The sequence below is a fragment of the Colossoma macropomum genome, unplaced genomic scaffold (genome assembly GCF_904425465.1).
Source record: "Colossoma macropomum unplaced genomic scaffold, Colossoma_macropomum, whole genome shotgun sequence".
Lineage (NCBI taxonomy): Eukaryota > Metazoa > Chordata > Actinopteri > Characiformes > Serrasalmidae > Colossoma > Colossoma macropomum.
In genome coordinates this window covers 428,575-451,152 of record NW_023494807.1, presented here as the reverse complement: position 1 = coordinate 451,152, position 22,578 = coordinate 428,575, and the positions used below count along the sequence as shown (strand labels likewise).

The following is a 22,578-nucleotide window of genomic DNA, read 5'->3' as shown; positions in this document are numbered from 1 at the left end:
ACGCCTTGGCGGGCTCATGTACCACATTTTTGTTTTTTTTCTTTTTTTACACGTCCGGTGTAACGTTACTCAGATTTTTGGTTCATTATTATACGCCTATTATTTGACCTTCACTCGCGTAGTTATAAAGACGTTCGTGTAAGTTTATTCATCTTGTATTCGAGTAGAATAAGATAATACGTCACACTTCCAAAGCTTGCACTGTGCCAAAATGTGATTTCATGCGCTTCCGTGAGTTCATAATCGTATAACTTGCACGTGTGTGTGTACGGAATGAAACAACCTAAACTTGTTACATTAATAGACCTGATAGGAACGTATGTTAATGTACATGACAGTAGATAAGAACGCGCGGGAAGGTGAACAAAGGAAAAGTCTTTAGCGGGGAAAAGGAGAAGCGGGGGGGTTAATTCAGTATGCAGTCGTGGGACGTGGTGAAGCTGTGATCATTATATTTCATTCTATCGTAAACACGATAACCTCTAAAGATCGATCGACTATCTACTTTTTAGCACAAGGAGAGGAAGAAAAACTGCACTTTTCTTGCTATGGTGGGTGGCTCTTAAAAGAGCCTTTGTGTTTTTATAATTTGGCAGAAGAACCCAATTTATTTGGTCTTGGCCGCCTTCTCTGTTTTCTTGGGCAGCAGGACAGCCTGAATGTTGGGCAGCACGCCACCCTGAGCGATGGTCACTCCACCGAGCAGTTTGTTGAGCTCCTCGTCGTTACGGACGGCCAGCTGCAGATGACGAGGGATGATACGGGTCTTCTTGTTGTCGCGAGCGGCGTTGCCGGCCAACTCAAGGATCTCAGCGGTCAGATACTCCAGGACGGCAGCCAAGTAGACTGGAGCGCCGGCGCCGACGCGCTCGGCATAGTTGCCTTTGCGCAGAAGCCTGTGAACACGGCCCACAGGGAACTGCAGCCCGGCGCGGGAAGAGCGAGTCTTGGCCTTCGCCCTAGCTTTACCGCCGGTTTTCCCCCTTCCACTCATCTTAGGCTTTAACTGAATTCGTTCAACTAAACTGAAATAAAAAATCGCAGGATCGCCCCTCATATAGGCAAAGCTTCTACGTTTCTATTGGCTAAAATGCGATGGCTTCCAACAACCAATCATATTAGCGTGGTCGACGTTTAGGGACCGCCCACCATTCCTCTCTAAGCCAGCTGCTCCCCCCCGCCACCACCTCCACTTTCGTGTGTGTGTGTGTGAGACAGAGAGTGTAAAATACATACGATACTTTGGGAGATGAAGATAAATTATGTGCTGCAGACACATATCAAATAGTTTTTCTTTTTATTATTGTGTATACTTATATATTATTAATTGATAACACTTTCTCTTGTTAATTGGCTTATTGTTATCAATCTTGGTTTTGTAACTATTATTATTATTTAGTTTTGATGCAATTTTTGCAGTGCTTTGACAATACACATGTAAATTTGTCATGCCAATAAAGCAAACCTGAACGGAGCTGAGAGAGAGCTAAAGACAAAGAAGGAAGTAAAGAAAGCAAGTCCCTGTTTCCTCGCTGTGTTTTTACCCCATTTCCGCTCCTACTCTCATCCATGTAAATGCAAACGGGCAACTCGATTATAATGTCGAGCCTGGCAGTTTCCTATATCACTACTGACTAATAATGACAAGCTTTTGAGCGCAGCACGAAGGAAAATCTAACTCTGAGAGGAAAATGTGGGTGGCTCTTAAAAGAGCCATTTTTTCAATAGGAGAAACAGGACATTAAGGTAAACAACACGTTTACTTCTTCTTGGGAGCCGCCTTTTTCGCCGCCTTGGGCTTGGCAGCTTTGGGCTTAACAGCCTTTGTTTTCTTCGGGCTCTTGGCCGTCTTCTTCGGGGCCGCCGGCTTCTTGGCTTTTTTGGGAGACTTGGCGACTTTCTTGGCGGCCGCGGGCTTCTTCGCTGCTACCTTCTTGGCTTTTTTCGGCGATTTCTTGGCGGCCGCGGGCTTCTTCGCCGCTACCTTCTTGGGCTTCTTGGCCGCGGCGGGCTTTTTGGCGGCCGCCTTCTTGGGTTTGGTCGCTGCTTTCTTCGTCGGCTTCTTCTTGGTCTCGGCTTGCTTCTTGTTGAGCTTGAAGGAGCCTGACGCACCGGTGCCTTTGGTCTGCACCAGAGTGCCCTTTGTCACGAGGCTCTTGACGGCAAGCTTAACGCGGGAATTGTTCTTCTCCACGTCGTAGCCGCCGGCAGCCAGGGCTTTCTTGAGGGCGGCGAGAGACACACCGCTCCTCTCCTTGGACTGCGAAATGGCCTTGACGATGAGCTCGCCGACGCTGGGGCCGGCTTTCTTGGGCCGGGCAGCGCTTTTCTTCTTGGGAGCTTTGGACGGCGCGGCGGCTGGAGCAGGAGCGACTTCTGCCATCGTTCTGCTTTTGCTGCGAGTGAAGCGAGAAAGAGCACAAACTAGACTGTTCAGAGGAACCTCCCTCTCAGGCGGGGAGCCGGCCCCTTAAAGGGCACATGAGAACGCTGTAGACTCAACCTGACAGGCGCTGTGCAGCTGTGTCTTACTGACACGCTCAGATTTGTGTTTTCTCGTGGCATTTATCGGGCAAAATACGACAGAATGCGCCGCTCGGCGAGCGTCCAACGGCTCGTTCCTCTAGAAGAGGCTCTGCCGTGTGTCCCCAGTCCGGGAATGGGTGCACAGCGACGCCTCGTTTTACAGGGGGATCTCAAAAGGGTGCCGGGCGGTCGCCGCTCCGAACGAAAGACGGCGTATTTGGCGCGATAATCGGTGGAAAACGGTGGCAAACGCCGGCGTGAACTTTCGGAGAGCTCAACGGCGCGTTCGGGGAGAGCCTCGGCGAGGGCGTGGGCGAACTTCCAGCGACCGAGCGCCTCGCTGACTATGTGTAAAACGGGCTCTCTTGGAGCGAGTAAAGCACAGGCGTGAGGTCAGAGCCTGCTCTCTGCTGATGTGCTGTTGTACAAAATGTAAATGAACTTTGACTTGACCAGTGTGAAATAACCCAAATCTCATATGGAAAACATTATTATATCATGATATTTTACTGTATGGCTCTGTGCGCCATGTGAAGCTCTCCCCCTGTGTGGTTGTGTGTGTGTGACCCTGAGTATGAACGCAAAGTGCAGTAGGCCTCATCTAGGAGAAGCACGCACCCAGAGAAGAACCTGTTTGTTCCATCTCAGAACTAAAATGTTTTTGAAGGAGAAAAGCACATACGTAGAGAGACTTATTGAATAGTAGTAATACACAAAGTGAATAAAGCTTATTTTTGTATATATTTTACTTCTTGGTTTGGAAATAATGGAATCATTCTTGATTAGGAAAAATAATGATGTTAACAAGGATATGACAGATAATAAAAGAAACTATGTAAGGTTTGGATTTGAAATATTTGGGATGGGCAAGGAGGGGTCATCACCTTACCTTGACCTCAGCAACGGTCAAGGTCTTGCCCTCAATCTACTTTCACTTCATCTAATTTCACCATAAACCTCAAAAAAGGCCTAATTCTACATTTGCTATTACTCTAAATACATGTTAAGCTTGAGGCCTAGCGGTAAGACTAATTTGGCCTACTCTAACTACAACATAAGCTTAAAGCCTCGTTCTGTACCTGATTTAATTTTATAGCCTCATCATAAGTCTAATGGAGCCCTATAGATTTCAGTTTTCACTTACTACTTCACAAGCCTGAGGCCCTGCCCTAAGATTACTTTGACATTCTTTAACTGTAGCACTATAACATCTTGTTCTCACACTAACTAACTGCATCATGAGTCTAATGCCTGGCTGTACATCACAGACATAATAAGGCCTAGCATATTACCTACTTTAACTTACTCTTATGTCATTTTTATTCATTTCATAAACAATAACAATAATACACAGAAAAAAACAAAAAAAACAAAATTGCTCACTCTACCTTCAACATACTTCTGCAGGGCATACAATATAACCTTCATTTGTATATTCATTTATTACCCATAATTTATATTTTCAAACAAATGTGCACACAATGATTTTTATTCATAAAAACATACATGCGTGTAAAAAAAGGGAAAAAAATTGAAGAGGTTTAGAAGCATTATAATTGAAAGTCTGGACGTTTCCTGTATTTTACAGGTGTTTGTAGAACAAACTGCAGATCACAAACTAGAACATAGACATTTTGTTTGTATACATACAGCAAAGGATGCACGTGTATGTGCGTTTACATTTATATAACTTATTTTACTACAAGCCTTACCATTCATTACCAATAGAGTAACTACATGGGAAAACTGACTGAAATGCAGCAGAACCTTTGTTCATCTTTTCTTCCCACCTTCACAGAAACTGAAAAAGTAAGCTCTTTGAGTGGAAACTTGGGTGGCTCTTAAAAGAGCCGTTGGGTTTGATGAAGTTTTTCGTCACTTGTTACTTGGAGCTCGTGTACTTGGTGACGGCCTTGGTGCCCTCGGACACGGCGTGCTTGGCCAGCTCACCGGGAAGAAGCAGGCGCACGGCGGTCTGGATCTCCCTGGATGTGATAGTGGAGCGTTTGTTGTAATGAGCCAAACGGGACGACTCACCGGCGATGCGCTCGAAGATGTCGTTGACGAACGAGTTCATGATGCCCATCGCCTTGGAAGAAATGCCGGTGTCGGGGTGGACCTGCTTCAGCACCTTGTACACGTAGATCGCGTAGCTCTCCTTCCTGGACTTTCTGCGCTTCTTGCCTCCCTTACCAGCCGTCTTAGTCACGGCTTTCTTGGAGCCCTTCTTCGGGGCGGACTTGGCGGGCTCAGGCATGGTTTTCTCTTCTTCGAGTTCAACTGAAGAATGAGGAGGTGCGCCCGGCACCGGCTTATCTAGACTCCGATATTCAAATTATAGCTCCGCCCTTCTGAATGCAGACAAACGATCATTGGACAACAATCAACGGCTCACTTGACGGACAACTCCCAGCGCCCCCTCCTCACCCCCCTCCCCACCCCCCTCCCCCTCCCCCTCCCCACCCCCCTCCCCCTCCCCCTCCCCCTCCCCCAGCTAAAGACTTTCCCTTTGTTCACCTTCCCGCGCATTCTTAGCTGTTGGGTATCACACGTACAATACAAATGTCCTTATCGGGCTTATTCTAAATATAACGAGTTCCCTCCCCCTCATTCCTTACACACACGAAAATGTTTTGCCTATCAACTCAAGAAAGCGCATGAAATAAAATGATCGTACAATTTTAAACATGTTTAAGGGTTTTCAAGCTAGTTTAAGCATTCGCCACCACTCCAGTTGATCCGGTATTAAATCAAGCTCACTCTGTCTTTAAAAAGCAAAATTACCATGGAGACATAATACAACGCTTGTTGTTTTCACTATTACTGGGTTATAAGGAAAAACTCTTCCGGTGGGTCTGTGGGGGGCTCTTAAAAGAGCCGTTGGGTTTATCGTTGTTCGAGTCGAGCGTTTAGCCTCCGAAGCCGTACAGGGTTCGTCCCTGACGCTTCAGGGCGTAAACCACATCCATGGCGGTGACGGTCTTCCTCTTGGCGTGCTCGGTGTAGGTGACGGCGTCCCTGATCACGTTCTCCAGGAACACCTTGAGCACGCCGCGGGTCTCCTCATAGATCAGACCAGAGATACGCTTGACACCGCCACGGCGAGCCAGACGGCGGATAGCTGGCTTGGTGATGCCCTGGATGTTATCGCGAAGCACTTTGCGGTGACGCTTAGCGCCTCCTTTTCCCAGACCCTTTCCTCCTTTTCTTTTTTTTTTTTTAAGAAACTTTATTTGGTTAGCAACAATTCAACATATAAAACAGACAGAGCATAAGAAAGACAGCATATACATACACATACCTTAACACCCTACAATTCAAAAATGTCCCACAAGTCAACGTCTTTGAATGGCGTGTTCAACGTCCGCAGTCTCTTTAGTTCAATTTTAATTTGTTTAAAAACGTCTCTGCTGGACACGAATTGTTGGTCTATGGTCATCCGACATCTTGTTTTCCAAAGTTTAGACTTTACAATAGCGATGATAAACCACAAGAACTCATGTTTCCTGTTATCTACTTTTTCATCAAAAATCCCATATATTATAGATTTCATATGTATATTTATTTCTAAACCCATATCCTTAACCATCTCCCACACTTCTTGAGAGCGATAACAGTTGAATAAAAAATGGTCTAAAGTCTCTTCTTCTTGGCAATTTGGCATGGGGCATAAAGTGGTTTTCACAAAGCAGCTCCATCTTACTACAGCTCTCACTGGCAGCCTTCTTACGGCCATCAGCCATGAGAGATCTCCCTGTTTGTCAGAAAGTTTTTTACACAGAAGATTTTTAATACACCTGTCATTTTCTTCTCCTACAAGATTTCTAAATTCTACCTTTGAGCCGTACTCTTCATCAGTTATTAACCCATATATCTTTTTATTTGAATCATTAATCCAATCGATAACTAAATGTTTGTATTTGTTTATAAAATCACCATATAACAACTTATAATAGGGTACTGATGTTCTAGCACGACCCTTTTTTTGCTTCCAATTGGTAATATTTCCAATCCAATCTGCTTGTCTATTTATACCATTTGCAATGATTTTACACACAGAGATTTTGGTTTTAATGGCGATATCTATGGCTCCTAATCCCCCCAAATCTTTCCTCTTATATAGCAAGTTTCGTTTTGTTACTTCTCTAGTGGAATCCCATATAAAATTACAACATAATTTATTCACAATTTTGAGCCATTTATCTGTAGGTGGAAATATGCAAGATAAAAATAAAATTTTTGATAAAATATAAGTCTTAACTATATTTATTCTAGTTTTATAGCTTAAATCACAATTTTTCCATTTACTCACTTCTTCTTTTATAACTTCTACTTTTCCATTCCAATTATTCTCTACACAATCTTTATTGTTTATACAAATTCCTAAAACCTTTAAATTTTGAGTTTCTGGTATATTAACCACAAACTTATTTTCAGGATTCCCTATCCAAACACATTCAGATTTAGAGACATTTAGTCTTGCTCCTGATACTTGTTCATACATTTTAAAATGTTCAAATATTGCATCTAATTCATTTTTAGATTTAATAAAAACAGTTATGTCATCTGCATATGCAGAGATCACAACTTTCCTTCCACCTACAGTTACTCCTTTTAAACGCTCATCGTTCCTAACTTTTGTGATCAAAGGACTTATTGCCAATACATAAAGAGCTGCACTAAGAGGGCAACCTTGCTTTACACCCCTCATAACTTCAAAGGAATCTGTCAAATTGCCATTCACATTAATCTGTATATTGCTTTTGGCATATAAACACATGATCATTTTAATAAAATTATCAGGAAAATTATACATTCTAAACACTTCCCATAAATAAGTTCTAGAGACATAATCAAAAGCTTTTTTCTGATCAAGAGTAACAATATAAAAACTTTCACCACTCTCATATACCAGTTCTCTTAAAGTGTTCAAATTATCCCACATAGCTCTCCCTTTAATAGCACATGTTTGCTCTTTAGCTATGATTAAATCCAAAATATCATTTAATCTATTCATTATTACTTTTGCAAAGATCTTGTAATCAACATTCATCAAAGTAAGGTGTCTCCAGTTGTTAATATCACTGGCATCACCCTTTTTATACAATAATGATAACACCCCATCATAAAACGTGTCATACATATAACCTTTTCCAATACCTTCATTAAACACCCGTGTAAGTAAGTTAGATAAGTCGAAAATACACATTTGATAAAATTCCGAGGGCAAGCCATCTTTCCCAGGAGATTTCCCAGTGTTTAACTGTTTAATGGCAGACACTACTTCACTTTCTATTACCTCATCTCCCAAATGATCAAAATAATAATTATATTTAAAGTTCAAAAAGGACTTTAACATGTTAACATCTATTTCTATTTCTTGATACATTTCCTCACAAAGCTCTTTTATTGTATGTCTAACTTTTCCTGATTCGGTAATAATAATACCACTTTTATCTCTGATGCTAGTAACACAAGATCTTTGCTTTTGTTTTGAAAACAGATGAGATATTTGAGATGGATTCAAAGTTTCATCAAGATGAACACCAAGTTTAATCTGCAATTTCTGTAAATGTTCATTATTCATAACATCAATTTCATCCTTTAATTCACGTAAACTATTTTCTTCAACTGCAGTTATGCATGGTTTTAATTTCAAGTTAATATATTGCTCCATTATATGGTTATATCTCTCATTTTTTTCCTGATTAATTAATTTGCTTTTATATTTGAAATAATTTTTAACACGTGTTTTTAAAATTTCCCATACTTCATACTTATCTTTGGTCAGAATATTTAGAGATCTAATTCTTGCAAGCTCATCTTTTAATTCCAACAAAATATTGGGATATTTTAAGATTTTTGTATTCAATTTCCAATAGTTGACACTTTTATCATTTAAAAAATTTATTGTAGATGTAACTGTCAAATGATCAGAATCTATAAGCATTTTAGTTTTATATGAAATTACAGTAAATTTTTTATTAACATAAATTCTATCTATTCTAGTTTTACATGTTCTATCAAACCTTGTAAAGTCTATACGATCAGGATAAACCATTCTAAATGTATCCTGCATATTGTATTCGTTCATTATTTGTTTCAAAACATTACCTTCTCTACCGATTTTACTTGACCTTTCTGCTATTCTGTCTCTCTCATCTGTAACTGTATTAAAATCACCACAGACAATTACATAAAATCCTACACATAGCAAAGTTTTAATTTTATTAAAAAGCTGTATTTTTCTAACTCTATCTTGGGCTGTATATACATTTATTATTCTAATTTTTTTTCCAAATAAAAACACATCAACAAACATTAACCTGCCTGGAATAATTTCTCTTAATTGGATAACGGCAACATTTTCAGAAAAGAAAAGGATTCCTATTCCATCTGCTCTACTGTCACCTATTGAAAGAAAGGACTTACCCTTCACCCATAACTTTTGTACTTCAGCAACATCTTTAAAAGTAGACAACCTTGTTTCCTGAATACACAATATGTCTAATTTCTCTCTTAACAATATATTAATTTTTTTAGATCTATTTAAGGCAGATTGAAAACCACGAACATTGCAAGAAGCAACAAGTAAATTATAAAAAGGCATGCATGATACATCAGTTCTCAACTTTTTTTCTGATTTTTTTTCTTCTTCTTTACAGCATTACCTTCAGTCTCAGTCGAGGAGTTCAGCTTCCGTTTCTCATTTTCAGCTTTCAGAACTTCTGGATCCTTTCCAGTTGTCTTTTCAATATCCATTTGTTGATCCTCTGTGTACTCGTCCGGTGCTTTCTTTCCTTTTTGTGACGGTTCCTTCTTTTCTTCCTCCGAAGACTCACTAAAATCTCCACTCTCTGATGAGTCACTTGACGAGTCGCTGTCCGAGCTCTCATCCGGGCTTGATTCGTCATCCGCTTCTGAAGTCTCCATTTGGGCTGCTTCCTCTTTAGATTTTTTTCCTTGGGCATGTTTGGAAGCTTCCTTTCCTTTCTCTACATCCTTGGCAGAAATTGTAACTGCACCTTGAGCTTGACCACTCAGCATCTGGACTGTAGCATCCACTGACAATTCTGTTGCTGCACCAGTTTCCGCACGCTGTAAGTTGTCATGTCTTGGAACACTTGGCTTTTGCTTGGATTTATTGGCGTAGGATTTAGGGCATGTGAAGAAAATGTGCCCCATGTCTCCACACAAAGTGCAGGTGGCAGTGTTTCCACATTCCATAGCCTTATGGCCAAATCCTCCACACTTCCAGCATTTCATTTCCAGACATTCTTTAGCCTGGTGTCCTGTAGACTGGCACACATAACATGAGGAGGCTTGACCTTGATAGCTAATTTTGCCGTTGTAAGGGCCAAAGGAAACAGAATTTGGGATGGGCATCATCTTGCCTTCAGCATCTTTGCGGAGTTTTACTTGATATTTCCTAATCCCATACCACATTCCAAAATTATCCACAGGTTTAACTGCGGGCTTTAAGACATCACAGAATCGTTTTAGGTACAGTTCAACATCATAATCAGAAATGCGTCCAGTCCAGAACTTGATAACAAGTGTCTTAACATCCAGGTTTGCAGGGGAAAATACTTCAAAATCCTTCCAAGCATGTTGGTTGGAAGAGTGCAGCTCAAGGAACACATGTAAAGCTTTTTCTGTGTTGAAACAAATTTCAAACTCTTTTCGATTCGGTAGACTTATGAAAGAATAAATGTCCTGTAAGGTGATCCACTGGGACTGAAAAAGGAGTTCACCAACATAGTTACGGTCTGGTGGTTCTCCAAGTCCAATATATTTCAACTTAACCCAATATTTGATGAAGCGATCGCTGAAGGCTCCACGAGACGCCATTGCCGCGTCGAGACCTTCAGCGTAATAAGACGAAACTTTGTGCCTTAAAAGTCCACAAACAGGAAGAAAATCCAAAATGTAAGAGTAGGAAACAGGGACCGCAGACACCGCAAGGTGCTGCGGTCAAAAAGACCACACTAATTCTCTTCTTTAAACTTTAATTTCCTCCTTTTCCTCTACCAGACATGCTACTTAGCTCTTCACTTGATAGCTGCAAAGAGAATCAACAGCAAATGGAGCGCTGTACGTGCCTGTTATGCTCCTCTACAGGACCTAGTTGAAACCAAGGCACGGGAGGCGGAGCCACGCACAACAGACACTACAGAGAAAACAGCAACACGATGGAATCAAGGAAAACACACAAAGCAAATACTGCCACGAAATAAATATCCCTCGTATTATTGTAACTATTACTATTACCAATACTTTTATTAGTGGTATCATTTCACAGCCTTATAATATTATCAATACTCTGTGCATAGTATTATCAATACCATTTGCAATATGCTAAAATATACTTATGGTTTAAAGATGTTTTGCTCTTTTATTTATATTGTTTATTTTCTTAATTTTGTGAAAAATAGAATTTGTTTTTTATCTTTAGTATTATGCAAATTGTCTTTGCAGTAATAAGTAACAAACTGTAACCTTGATAAGTAATTGATAGGGTTAATACCTTGTTTTGTAATTCTCCTCTTATTACTTCTTTTCTTGAGGGCCTTGCTCTCCCTTTGCTGCTGCGGTACTGTGAATTTCCATGCTGTAGAACTAATAAAGGGTTGTCTCATCCTATCTTATATAATGTCATTTTAAGTCAAAACATAAAAAATTATACAAAGCACAAAAGAAATATTGAACAAGCAAAGGAAGAAAGAAAAAAGAAAGAAATGCATTAATTTTAATACAATTCATCTTAATTTAAGTCAAATTTAGATCACTGTGGTTTGTCCAGGCTGGTAATATCAAAAGGTATGAATATGCATGAGTGTGTGTGTGTGTGTGTGTGTGTGTGTGTGTGTGTGTGTGTGTATGTGTGTGTGTGTGTGAGTCAGAGAGAGAGAGAGAGAGAGTATTACATACAATATCCTGTGGTCAAACTGTGAACTGGCAAGTCTGAGAAAGACCACTAGACTCCTTATTGTAAATGCTGAACTACTATACGAAATTATGTGGTTTGGTCGTTATAATTACAGTAAAATTATTGACATTTTAGTTCCAATTTTATTTATGCAAACTCACAAACACAGTAATTCAAGAAGTCACTCAGCTACACAATATTTCCACATATGAAAATATCTCTTATTCTACTGCTTGCACGTTCACATTTTGACCACACGAGGGCATCCAAGCTCCATCGATGACAAGTCGCCCTCAGCCCAAAACACCTGGGGCGAACTGTCTGCACTGTTTTTGCTTCTCTGATCAGCGAATTAATAACTAAACTATAAACTGGGTGCTGCTATGGTCCAAGTGTCTTCTGGTTATTTTATTTTAATTCAAAAGCAGTTTTGAAAAACGGGAAATGGGTCAGTTCTCGTTTTGGTTCTAGCTTCATTTTACTGTTTCTCAAACTAATCATTAAATCAAATAACAAATATGAAACAGTGGAATAAAGGGTCGTATTTAATTAATCCATATTAAAAAAAATCCTATCACATCAACCGGAAATCAGCGACCAGATTGCACGTGTTATCAAAAGCTCAGAAATCACTGAGATCAGGCGATCGGGTTAAAAATGATAAAGACAGAAAAGATGCATTAGTGTTGAGCAGACAGGCCTAATCCTGACATTTTAGGAGACTATATGATGTTTTTTACAACTGTTTCTATATTTGATGTAGTTACTGTATCAGTAGAAACTGAAGCGATATGAGGAAGAGACTCTTAAAGACTCCCGTCATTTAACAGCGAAATCATAGAGAAATGAAAGTCCCGCTGCTCAGTAATGATGAGGAAATATAACACTGCAATGTGGCGCCGTTAGAGGAGAACTTCGTTATAGCATCTGTGTTTCTGCTCCAGATGTTGTGGGGAAAATGATTTGCAGCTTTGCTCCAGATTTGGAGACTTAAATAAAGCCCAATTTCTTTTATTGAGATTAAGACTCTCCAGAAAACAAGCGCTAATCTGAGTTGGCCCAGGCGTCAAACGACAAACCCACAAACATCCACGCTTTTATACTCATTTTTGGCAAGCAGGGGTCGACATGTGTGTCACGCATCCCCCTGGTTCTGACTCTTTAGAGGACACCATTTCCCAGGATCCTCTGCGTGAACATATGACCATGACGTCATCCCACACCATCTATCAGAGATGTGCCTCACCGGATCACTGATTCTGTTCACCTGCTCTGTAGACCCCTGTAGTCGTGTCGTCATTTTGTGCTCTTACGCCCATAAGAGCTATCTATCGGCCAGAATGAACAGGGTTTTCGAAAAATCGCCTCTAGCGCCCCCTGTGTTCAATAAACATGTCCAGAACCCGATACGTTCTGTCCTGTGAACGTTCTTCTCTCGAACACCACTGGATCCTCTGAATTACGAGGTCGTTAAAGAGTTGTAATATGAATATTGCTACATGTGAGAAATGTACTTTAAATTAGATTTTAAATGCCATATTTAAAATCAATATAAAGGGCAAAATTTGTTGTGTAATTCTTTATTTTCCCAGTTAGTACAATTATAAACCCTCACTACTTATATTTATGATATGAGATCAGGTTTATGAGGTTTAATGATAATGAGTAGCTTTGGCCAATAATTGATATAGAATATTTGATTCATTAGACCATATAAGTGCTGATATTATAAATAATTATTATTCTTTTGTTCTCTTTAAGGTACTTTTGGAATTTTTACTGCTTCTTCTTACAAATGAGACTAAATCTCCAGTTCGGTAGAGAGTGAGGTGGATGAGCTTGTCAGCAGGGCAGTTTGGCCATGTTTTAGTTGTAAACCAAACAAAGAGAATATGGATGTTAACAGTGTTACACGCTGTCTGTGCAAAATATAGTTAACATTATAAATTATAAATGTTTAAGTAATATTAGAAGGTAGCCTGGTTGGTAATAGTATGGTCACTATATTGTGGTATATGTTAATTGTCAAGCGTATCTCTGGTCTGATCTATGAGGAGACCCGCGGCGTGCTCAAGGTGTTCCTGGAGAACGTGATCAGGGACGCCGTCACCTACACCGAGCACGCCAAGAGAAAGACCGTCACCGCCATGGATGTGGTTTACGCCCTGAAGCGTCAGGGACGAACCCTGTACGGCTTCGGAGGCTAAACGCTCGACTCGAACAACGATAAATAACGGCTCTTTTAAGAGCCCCCCACAGACCCACCAGAAGAGGTTTTCCTTATGATCCTGTAGTAATGAAAGCAGACTTTTATTGCATTCCGACTTGCTAATGATTTTACCTCTTAAACACTGACGGAATGACCTTAATTTGATACTGAAATAACTGGGAAAAGAGTGGAGGCGAAAGCTTCAACTAGCTGGACGGTCCCTCCTAATAAAGTTTGAAATATTTTAATCTTTTAATTTCAGAATCAAAATAATCCTTTAGTTGTCTCACAACGGGGAAAGTCTCAAAGCACTCAAAAGATAGAAAGATACGCTTACACATACACGGAGTTTGAGGTCACAGTGCACAGTATCCGACAAACACTTTGCAGTAGTAAATAAAATAAGAATTAAAATAGATAAAAAAAAATAAAAAAAAAATAGAGTGCGTCCTACCACACACAAACACACACACAGTCACACTTTTAAACCTTACATTGTGCCGAAAATGTGATATATTTTATGCGCTTTCGTGAGTTCATAATCGTATAACTGATAGGAACGTATGTATTATACATGGCACACAGTAGATAAGAATGCGCGGGAAGGCGAACAAAGGGAAAGTCTTGAGCTGGGAAGAGAAGGAGGGGGGAGGGGTGGGCGTTGCCCGCAAATCGAACGATTGATTGTTGTCCAATGATCGTTTGTTTGCATTCAGAAGGGCGGAGCTATAATTTGAATATCGGAGTCTAGATAAGCCGGTGCGGGCGCGCTTCCTCATTCTTCGGTTGTACTCGAAAAAGGGAAAACCATGCCTGAACCCGCCAAGTCCGCCCCGAAGAAGGGCTCCAAGAAAGCCGTGACTAAGACGGCTGGTAAGGGAGGCAAGAAGCGCAGAAAGTCCAGAAGGGAGAGCTACGCTATCTACGTGTACAAGGTGCTGAAGCAGGTCCACCCCGACACCGGCATTTCTTCCAAGGCGATGGGCATCATGAACTCGTTCGTCAACGACATTTTCGAGCGCATCGCCGGTGAGTCGTCTCGTTTGGCTCATTACAACAAACGCTCTACCATCACGTCCAGGGAGATCCAGACCGCCGTGCGCCTGCTTCTTCCCGGTGAGCTGGCCAAGCACGCCGTGTCCGAGGGCACCAAGGCCGTCACCAAGTACACCAGCTCCAAGTAAGAAGTGACAAACTTCAAACCCAACGGCTCTTTTAAGAGCCACCCACGTTTCCGCTTAAAGAGCTTATTTTGTGTGGGTAACTGTAAGGCTTGCAGTAGAATGAGTTATGTAAGTGTTTAAATGCACATCCTTTGGTTTGTGTATACAAAAAGTGTGTTTGTTCCAGTACGTGATCTGCAATTCCTTCTGCAAACACCTGTAAAATACAGGAAACATCCAGGCTTTGTTTTGAGTTATAACGCTTCTAAACCTCTATCATTTTTTTCTTTTCTTGACATGCATGTGTGTATTTATGAATAAAAATAAACATTGTGTGCACATTTGTTATTGTAAGAGCTGTTTACTTATGTATTCTTTTAATATTTTAGCATTTTATTGCTTCTCTGCCTTTTGTACTTGATCAAGTGTAGTATCTGTTCTTATTAGTTTAATATCTGATGCGTCCTCTAAATGAGGGCTACACATTAAATTGATATTTACAACAAGGAGACGGAAGAGGAGCTTGCTCCGTAAGCTCCACGCATCAACCTGGTATTGCAGTACTTCCGGGAACATTGTACCTCCTTTAGAAAGCCCCACAACCCCATCTTCAGCATGTTCTACTGCTGCATCATTGCCTGGTTTGGGAATTGCACTGCCTCCGACTGCAAGTCCCTACAGAGAATAGTGAGGACAGCTGAGAAGATCATTGGGGTCTCTCACCCCTCCATCTGGAACATTGCTGCTAATACAGTGCTTGCACTTTCTTCACTCTGGTACTGTGTACCTACCTCAGGAACTGCTGTGTTCACGTATGTTACAATCTGACTGCGTAAACTCACAGATCACAGCATGTTAAATAATCTTTGCACCTTATTCCACTACCTCATACTCAGAAATGAGTGCTGTGTCGGCGCTGCACTGTCCTGTCCGTTTACTGTGTCTGAATGTCTGTTTTATATATTGTATTTATTGTATTGTTTCTAGTTTGATTTTTTTTTTCTTTGTACTGTCTATTTTGTTCCTTGTTGCACCGTGTTGTTCCTTGGAGGAACGTAATTTCACTCCACTGTGTACTTGTACATAGATGGAATGACAATAAAAGCCTCTTGACTTGACTTTAAGGCTTTTGAATAGTGGAATAAGAGGAGGTCAGTGTGTGTGGTACAAATGGAAAGAACTATGAAACTATAAAAAAGTATAAAAATGAAGGTTATACTGTATGCCCTGCAGTAGTATGTTGAAGGTAGAGTAAGCAAAACTTTTTTCTTTGTATTATTATTATTGTTGTTATTGTTTATGACACAAATAAAAATTAAATAATGAGTAACTTAAAGTTGGTTAGATGCTACGTCGTATTAAGTCTATGATATAGAGCCAGGCATTAGGCCCATGATGCAGTTAGAGTAAGTAGGCCTTACGCTAATGCTGAAGTGCCATCAAGTACAGGTAGCTAAAGAGCTAAACCTTAGGCTATTGCTGCTGGTAGAATAAGCAAAAGTAGTTTTATATAGATTTATCACTAAGCCTCTGGCTTCTAAAGTAGTCACAGTTACTAAAGGTAGCTGTGGAGCTTATCATGAAGATAGCGTTAGTGTAGGGCAAAGCCTTAGGCTTCAGAAGAAGAAGAGTGAACAAAATTAGCTTTCAAACTAGGCCTCAGGCTTAAAATGTAGATGGAGTAAATGATAGCAGGTTAGAGTGAGTAGCAGTAGCTATGGAGCTAAAGTTAAATGATGTTAAAGTAGGGCAGGGCCCCAGGCTTGTGAAGGAGTAAGAGTGAGTGAACTGAGATGTATAGCGAGCCGTTAGACTTATGATGAAGTTGTAGAATGACAGCAGGTGCAGAGCTAGGCTTTTAGCTGATGATACAGTTTAAGCAAGCCAGAATCAAGCCTTTCATCTGTACACTGGCTCAAAATGTAGTTGGAGTAAGTTATATTAGGTTTTTGGTTTATGGTCAAGTTGGATAATGTCAAAATAGGTTTAGGGCAAGGCCTTAGGCTTATGATGAAGTCAGATTAAGCAAAGGGAGGCATCTAGCTAGGTTTTGTGTCTTTGTTGTAGTAAAGTAAATAACAGTGGATTCATGAGGAGATAAGAATAAAACATAAATCTAAGGTGTAGCTCTATAAGCCCTTTTACTTACTCTGTATATATTTTAAGTCTAACGCTTATGATGAAGCTAGTGTAAGCAAAAATAGGCTTTCAGTGAGCACTAAAGCTTATAATGTAGAAAGCTTAAGAAAGTGTTGCTATAGAGCTCCGTCTTAGGTTTATGAATAAATAAGAGATTGTAAAAGTCAGTATAGGGTGATGTCTTAGGCTTCTAAAGAAGTTAGAGTTAGCAAAATGAGATTTCCAGTAAGTGATGGTAGGTTTAGAATGAGGTCCTATAGGCTTGTAGTGTAGTTAGTGTGAGAACGAGATGTTATAGTGCTACAGATAAAGAATGTCAAAGTAATCTTAAGGCAGGGCCTCAGGCTTGTGAAGTAGTAAGAGTGAGTGAAAACTGAAATGTATAGTGCTCCAATAGACTTATGATGAAGCTATAAAATTAAAATCATGTACAGAACGAGGCTTTAAGCTCATGTTGTAGTTAGAGTAGGCCAAATTTGTCTTACATCTAGCCTTCAAGCTTAAAATGTATTTAGAGTAATAGCAAATTTAGAGTTAGACCTTTTTTGAGGTTTGTGGTGAAATTAGTTAAAGTGAAAGTAGATTTAGGGCAAGACCTTGACCGTTGCTGAGGTCAGAGTAAGGTGATGACCCCTCCTTGCCCATCCCAAATGGTTACACACCATTATCTCCAACTTTCATGACTACTTTGAATACCATTATATCCAAACCTTACAAAATTTCTTTTATTATCGTTCACATCATTGTTAACGTCATTATTTTTTCTTATCAAGAATGATTCCATTATTTCCAAACCAAAAAGTAACATATTTTCAAAGATGATCACAGGCCAAGGCCACAATCAGGCTAAGGCCTTTACGCTTTATTGACTTTGTGTATTACTACTATTCAGTATGGTTACAGCTAGGTCTGTCTATGTATGTTCTTTTCTCCTTCAAAGACATTTTAGTCTTAAAATGGAACAAACAGGTTCTTCTCTCTGTGTGTGCCTCTCCTAGATGTGGCCTACTTGGCCCACACCACTGCACTTTGCGTTCACACTCAGGGTCACCCACACACACAAAGCCATGGAGTATGGAGAGCCATACAAGTAAAATATCATGATATAATAATCTTTTCCATATGAGATTTGGGTTATTTCACACTTGTCAAGTCAAAAGTTCATTTACATTTTGTACAACAGCACATCAGCAGAGAGCAGGCTCTGGCCCCGCGGGCCGCCGACCTCACGCCTGTGCTTTACTCGCTCCAAGAGAGCCCGTTTTACACATAGTCAACGAGGCGCTCGGTCGCTGGAAGTTCGCCCACGCCCTCGCCGAGGCTCTCCCCGAACGCGCTGTTGAGCTCTCCGAAAGTTGACGCCGCCGTTTGCCGCCGTTTTCCACCGATTATCGCGCCAAATACGCCGTCTTTCGTTCGGAGCGGCGACCGCCCGGCGCCCTTTTGAGAGCGCCCTGTAAAACGAGGCGTCGCTGTGCACCCATTCCCGGACTGGGGACACACGGCAGAGCCTCTTCTAGAGGAACGAGCCGCTGGACGCTCGCCGAGCGGCGCTTTCGCTCGTATTTTGCCCGATAAATGCCACGAGAAAACACAAATCTGAGCGCGTCACTGAGACAAAGAGGCACAGCGCCCGCGTGGTTGAGTCTACGCCGTTCTCATGTGCCTTTTAAGGGGCCGGCTCCCCGCCTGAGAGGGAGGTTCCTCTGAACAGTCTAGTTTGTGCTCTTTCTCGCTTCACTCGCAGCAAAAGCAGAACGATGGCAGAAGTCGCTCCTGCTCCAGCCGCCGCGCCGGCCAAAGCTCCCAAGAAGAAAAGCGCTGCCCGGCCCAAGAAAGCCGGCCCCAGCGTCGGCGAGCTCATCGTCAAGGCCATTTCGCAGTCCAAGGAGAGGAGCGGTGTGTCTCTCGCCGCCCTCAAGAAAGCCCTGGCTGCCGGCGGCTACGACGTGGAGAAGAACAATTCCCGCGTTAAGCTCGCGGTCAAGAGCCTCGTGACAAAGGGCACTCTGGTGCAGACCAAAGGCACCGGTGCGTCAGGCTCCTTCAAGCTCAACAAGAAGCAAGCCGAGGCCAAAAAGAAGCCGGCGAAGAAAGCAGCGACCAACCCAAGAAGGCGGCCGCCAAAAAACCCGCCGCGGCCAAGAAGCCCAAGAAGGTAGCGGCGAAGAAGCCCGCGGCCGCCAAGAAGTCGCCGAAAAAGCCAAGAAGGTAACGGCGAAGAAGCCCGCGGCCGCCAAGAAAGTCGCCAAGTCTCCCAAAAAAGCCAAGAAGCCGGCGGCCCCGAAGAAGACGGCCAAGAGCCCGAAGAAAACAAAAGCCGTCAAGCCCAAAGCTGCCAAGCCCAAGACGGCGAAAAAGGCGGCTCCCAAGAAGAAGTAAACGTGCTGTTCACCCTCATGTCCTGTTTCTCCCATTGAAAAAAATGCCCGTTTGAAAAAAAACGGCTCTTTTAAGAGCCACCCACATTTTATTAAAGAGTTAGATTTTCTTTCGTGCTGCACTTAAAAACTGGCCAGTAGTAATACTTTAAAGCGCCAGGGTCAAAATTATGACCGAGTTGCCGTTTGCATTTACACGGATGAGAGTAGGAGCTGAAATTGGATAAAAACAGCGAGAAAACAGGGACTTGCTTTGTTTCCTTTGTCCTCATCTCTTTCTCCCTCAGTTCAGTTCAGGTTTGCTTTATTGACATGACAAATTTACATGTGTAAATAATAATATGCAAATAATAATAATAATAGTTACAAAACCAAGATTGATAACAATAAAGCAATTAAGAAGAGAAAGTGTTATCAATAATATAAAAGTATACACAATAATAAAAAAAATATTTGATATGTGTCTGCAGCACATAATTTATCTTCATCTCCCAAAGTATCGTGTGTATTTTATCGCTCTCTCTCTCTATCTCTGTAACACATACACGCAAGCGCGCAAGCGAAGGGGAGGTGGGGGGGAAGCAGAGGCTTGGAGAAGAAAGGTGGGCGGGCCCCAAATTATGACGACGCTAATATGATTGGTTGTTGGATGCCATCGCATTTTAGCCAATAGAAACATGGCAGCTTTGCCTATATGGAGGGCGTTCGGAAACGATTGCTGTTTATTTTAGCTTAGTTCATCAAACTTAACAGAAGTGCAAAAAATGAGTGGAAGGGGGAAAACCGGAGGTAAAGCTAGGGCGAAGGCCAAGACTCGCTCTTCCCGCGCCGGGCTGCAGTTTCCTGTGGGCCGTGTGCATAGGCTTCTGCGCAAAGGCAACTATGCCGAGCGCGTCGGCGCCGGCGCTCCAGTCTACTTGGCTGCCGTCCTGGAGTATCTGACCGCTGAGATCCTTGAGTTGGCCGGCAACGCCGCTCGCGACAACAAGAAGACCCGTATCATCCCTCGTCACCTGCAGTTGGCCGTTCGTAATGATGAGGAGCTCAACAAACTGCTCGGAGGAGTGACCATCGCTCAGGGTGGTGTTCTGCCTAACATTCAGGCTGTCCTGCTGCCTAAGAAAACAGAGAAGGCGGCCAAGACCAAATAAATTGGGTTCTTCTGCCAAATTATAAAAAAAAAAACAAAGGCTCTTTTAAGAGCCACCCACCATAGCAAGAAAAGTGCAGTTTTTTCCTTATGCTAAAAAGTAGAAAAAACGACTTTCTATTGATCGTTAGTTCAATTCATTCTATCGTGTGTAGGATAGAATGAAATAAAAGCATCACAGCTTCACCACGTCCCACGATTGCGTGCTGAATACCGCTTTGTTCACCTTCCCGCGCATTCTTATCTACTGTTATGTACATTACATACGTTCCTGTCAGTTTATTACTATAACAAGTTTAGGTTATTTTCATTCCGTACACACACACGTGCAAGTTATACGATTATGAACTCACGCATGAAATATATCACATTTTTGGCACAGTGCAAGCTTTAGAAGTGTGACTTAAAGCTCTTATTTTACTCGAATACAAGGCGAATAACTTACACGAACGTCTTTGTAACTACGCGAAAAAAGGTCAAATAACAGGCGTGTAATAATGAATGAACCAAAAATCTGAGTAACGTTACACCGAACATGTAAAACAGAAAAAACAACAATGTGGTACATGAGCCCGCCAAGGCGTTGGGGCAGCGCCTTGTTATTTGAAAATGTTTGGCGCGGCAGAAAACGCCCAATAGCGTTTAAGCCATCGCGTGGGGAGCCGTCCAATGGAAGGCGGGCACATTCCGGACGCCCAATGAGCGGCGAGCAGCTCGAACCCTTAAAAGGGCCGCGGTCTGTGCGCAGAGTTATTCCGTTTCTTTGGTGCAGAAGAACAAAGTTTGACGTCATGGCAAGAACCAAGCAGACCGCCCGCAAATCTACCGGTGGCAAAGCCCCGCGGAAGCAGCTGGCTACCAAGGCTGCTCGTAAGAGCGCTCCGGCTACTGGCGGTGTCAAGAAGCCTCACCGTTACAGGCCTGGCACCGTGGCTCTGAGGGAGATCCGCCGTTACCAGAAATCTACAGAGCTGCTGATCCGTAAGCTGCCCTTCCAGCGCCTGGTGCGGGAGATCGCTCAGGACTTCAAGACTGATCTTCGCTTCCAGAGCTCTGCCGTCATGGCCCTGCAGGAGGCTAGCGAGGCGTACTTGGTGGGTCTGTTCGAGGACACTAATCTGTGCGCCATCCACGCCAAGAGAGTCACCATCATGCCTAAGGACATCCAGCTGGCCCGCCGTATCCGCGGAGAGCGCGCATAAATTAAACAGCGCGCTCCCAGGTTTCCCCAAATCACCCCACGGCTCTTTTAGAGCCACCTAACTGTTTACCCAGAGAGTACTATCTAGTAACCCCAGAGTTCATTCACGTGCTGTGACTGTGTGAGGAGAACATCAACTATCCTAAACTAGCGGTGTCCGTGGCGTAGCGAAGAGAGTGATGCGTGTAATACGGCGTCACCTTCCCGCGCATTCTTAGCTATTGGGTATCACACGTACAATTCAAGTGTCCCTTATCGGGTTTATTCTAAATATAACGAGTTTCCCCCCACCCCTCATTCCTTACACACACACACGAAAATGTTTTGCCTGTCAACTCAAGAAAGCGCATGAAATAAAATGATCGTACAATCGTACACACAAAGGGTTTTCAAGCTAGTTTAAGCATTCGCCACCACTCCAGTTGATCCGATATTAAATCAAGCTCACTCTGTCTTTAAAAGCAAATTACCATGGAGACATAATACAATGCTTGTTGTTTTCACTATTACTGGGTTATAAGGAAAAACTCTTCCGGTGGTCTGTGGGGGGCTCTTAAAAGAGCCGTTGGTTTATCGTTGTTCGAGTCGAGCGTTTAGCCTCCGAAGCCGTACAGGGTTCGTCCCTGACGCTTCAGGGCGTAAACCACATCCATAGCGGTGACGGTCTTCCTCTTGGCGTGCTCGGTGTAGGTGACGGCGTCCCTGATCACGTTCTCCAGGAACACCTTGAGCACGCCGCGGGTCTCCTCATAGATCAGACCAGAGATACGCTTGACACCGCCACGGCGAGCCAGACGCGGATAGCTGGCTTGGTGATGCCCTGGATGTTATCGCGAAGCACTTTGCGGTGACGCCTTAGCGCCTCCTTTACCGAGACCCT

At 42.4% G+C, this 22,578-nt stretch overlaps 6 protein-coding genes and 1 non-coding gene across 7 annotated transcripts; 4 read left to right on the top strand and 3 right to left on the bottom strand.

Moving 5' to 3' along the window:
• Window positions 1-411: 411 nt before the first annotated feature.
• LOC118796861 (histone H2A-like) lies at window positions 412-1,000 on the bottom strand. The gene has a single exon (XM_036556002.1). The coding sequence runs from the start codon at window positions 992-994 to the stop codon at window positions 608-610; it is 387 nt and encodes a 128-aa protein (XP_036411895.1). The 5' UTR covers window positions 995-1,000; the 3' UTR covers window positions 412-607.
• Window positions 1,001-1,541: 541 nt separating this feature from the next.
• LOC118796851 (histone H1-like) lies at window positions 1,542-3,083 on the bottom strand. Its single transcript, XM_036555992.1, has one exon. The coding sequence runs from the start codon at window positions 2,381-2,383 to the stop codon at window positions 1,760-1,762; it is 624 nt and encodes a 207-aa protein (XP_036411885.1). The 5' UTR covers window positions 2,384-3,083; the 3' UTR covers window positions 1,542-1,759.
• Window positions 3,084-4,389: 1,306 nt separating this feature from the next.
• On the bottom strand, window positions 4,390-4,886 carry LOC118796871 (histone H2B). The gene has a single exon (XM_036556011.1). It carries the CDS (start codon window positions 4,781-4,783, stop codon window positions 4,409-4,411), a length of 375 nt encoding a protein of 124 aa, XP_036411904.1. The 5' UTR covers window positions 4,784-4,886; the 3' UTR covers window positions 4,390-4,408.
• Window positions 4,887-14,178: 9,292 nt separating this feature from the next.
• Window positions 14,179-14,863, top strand: LOC118796873 (histone H2B-like). The gene has a single exon (XM_036556013.1). It carries the CDS (start codon window positions 14,474-14,476, stop codon window positions 14,846-14,848), a length of 375 nt encoding a protein of 124 aa, XP_036411906.1. The 5' UTR covers window positions 14,179-14,473; the 3' UTR covers window positions 14,849-14,863.
• Window positions 14,864-15,222: 359 nt separating this feature from the next.
• LOC118797573 lies at window positions 15,223-15,413 on the top strand. The gene has a single exon (XR_005005959.1). It is a non-coding gene; the product is annotated as a U2 spliceosomal RNA (small nuclear RNA).
• A 3,284-nt stretch (window positions 15,414-18,697) lies between these two features.
• On the top strand, window positions 18,698-19,348 carry LOC118797483 (histone H1-like). The gene is made up of 2 exons (XM_036556856.1): window positions 18,698-19,114; window positions 19,158-19,348. Exons 1-2 carry the CDS (start codon window positions 18,727-18,729, stop codon window positions 19,346-19,348), a joined length of 579 nt encoding a protein of 192 aa, XP_036412749.1. The 5' UTR covers window positions 18,698-18,726.
• A 751-nt stretch (window positions 19,349-20,099) lies between these two features.
• Window positions 20,100-20,519, top strand: LOC118796862 (histone H2A-like). The gene has a single exon (XM_036556003.1). It carries the CDS (start codon window positions 20,112-20,114, stop codon window positions 20,496-20,498), a length of 387 nt encoding a protein of 128 aa, XP_036411896.1. The 5' UTR covers window positions 20,100-20,111; the 3' UTR covers window positions 20,499-20,519.
• The last annotated feature ends 2,059 nt before the right edge of the window (window positions 20,520-22,578 follow it).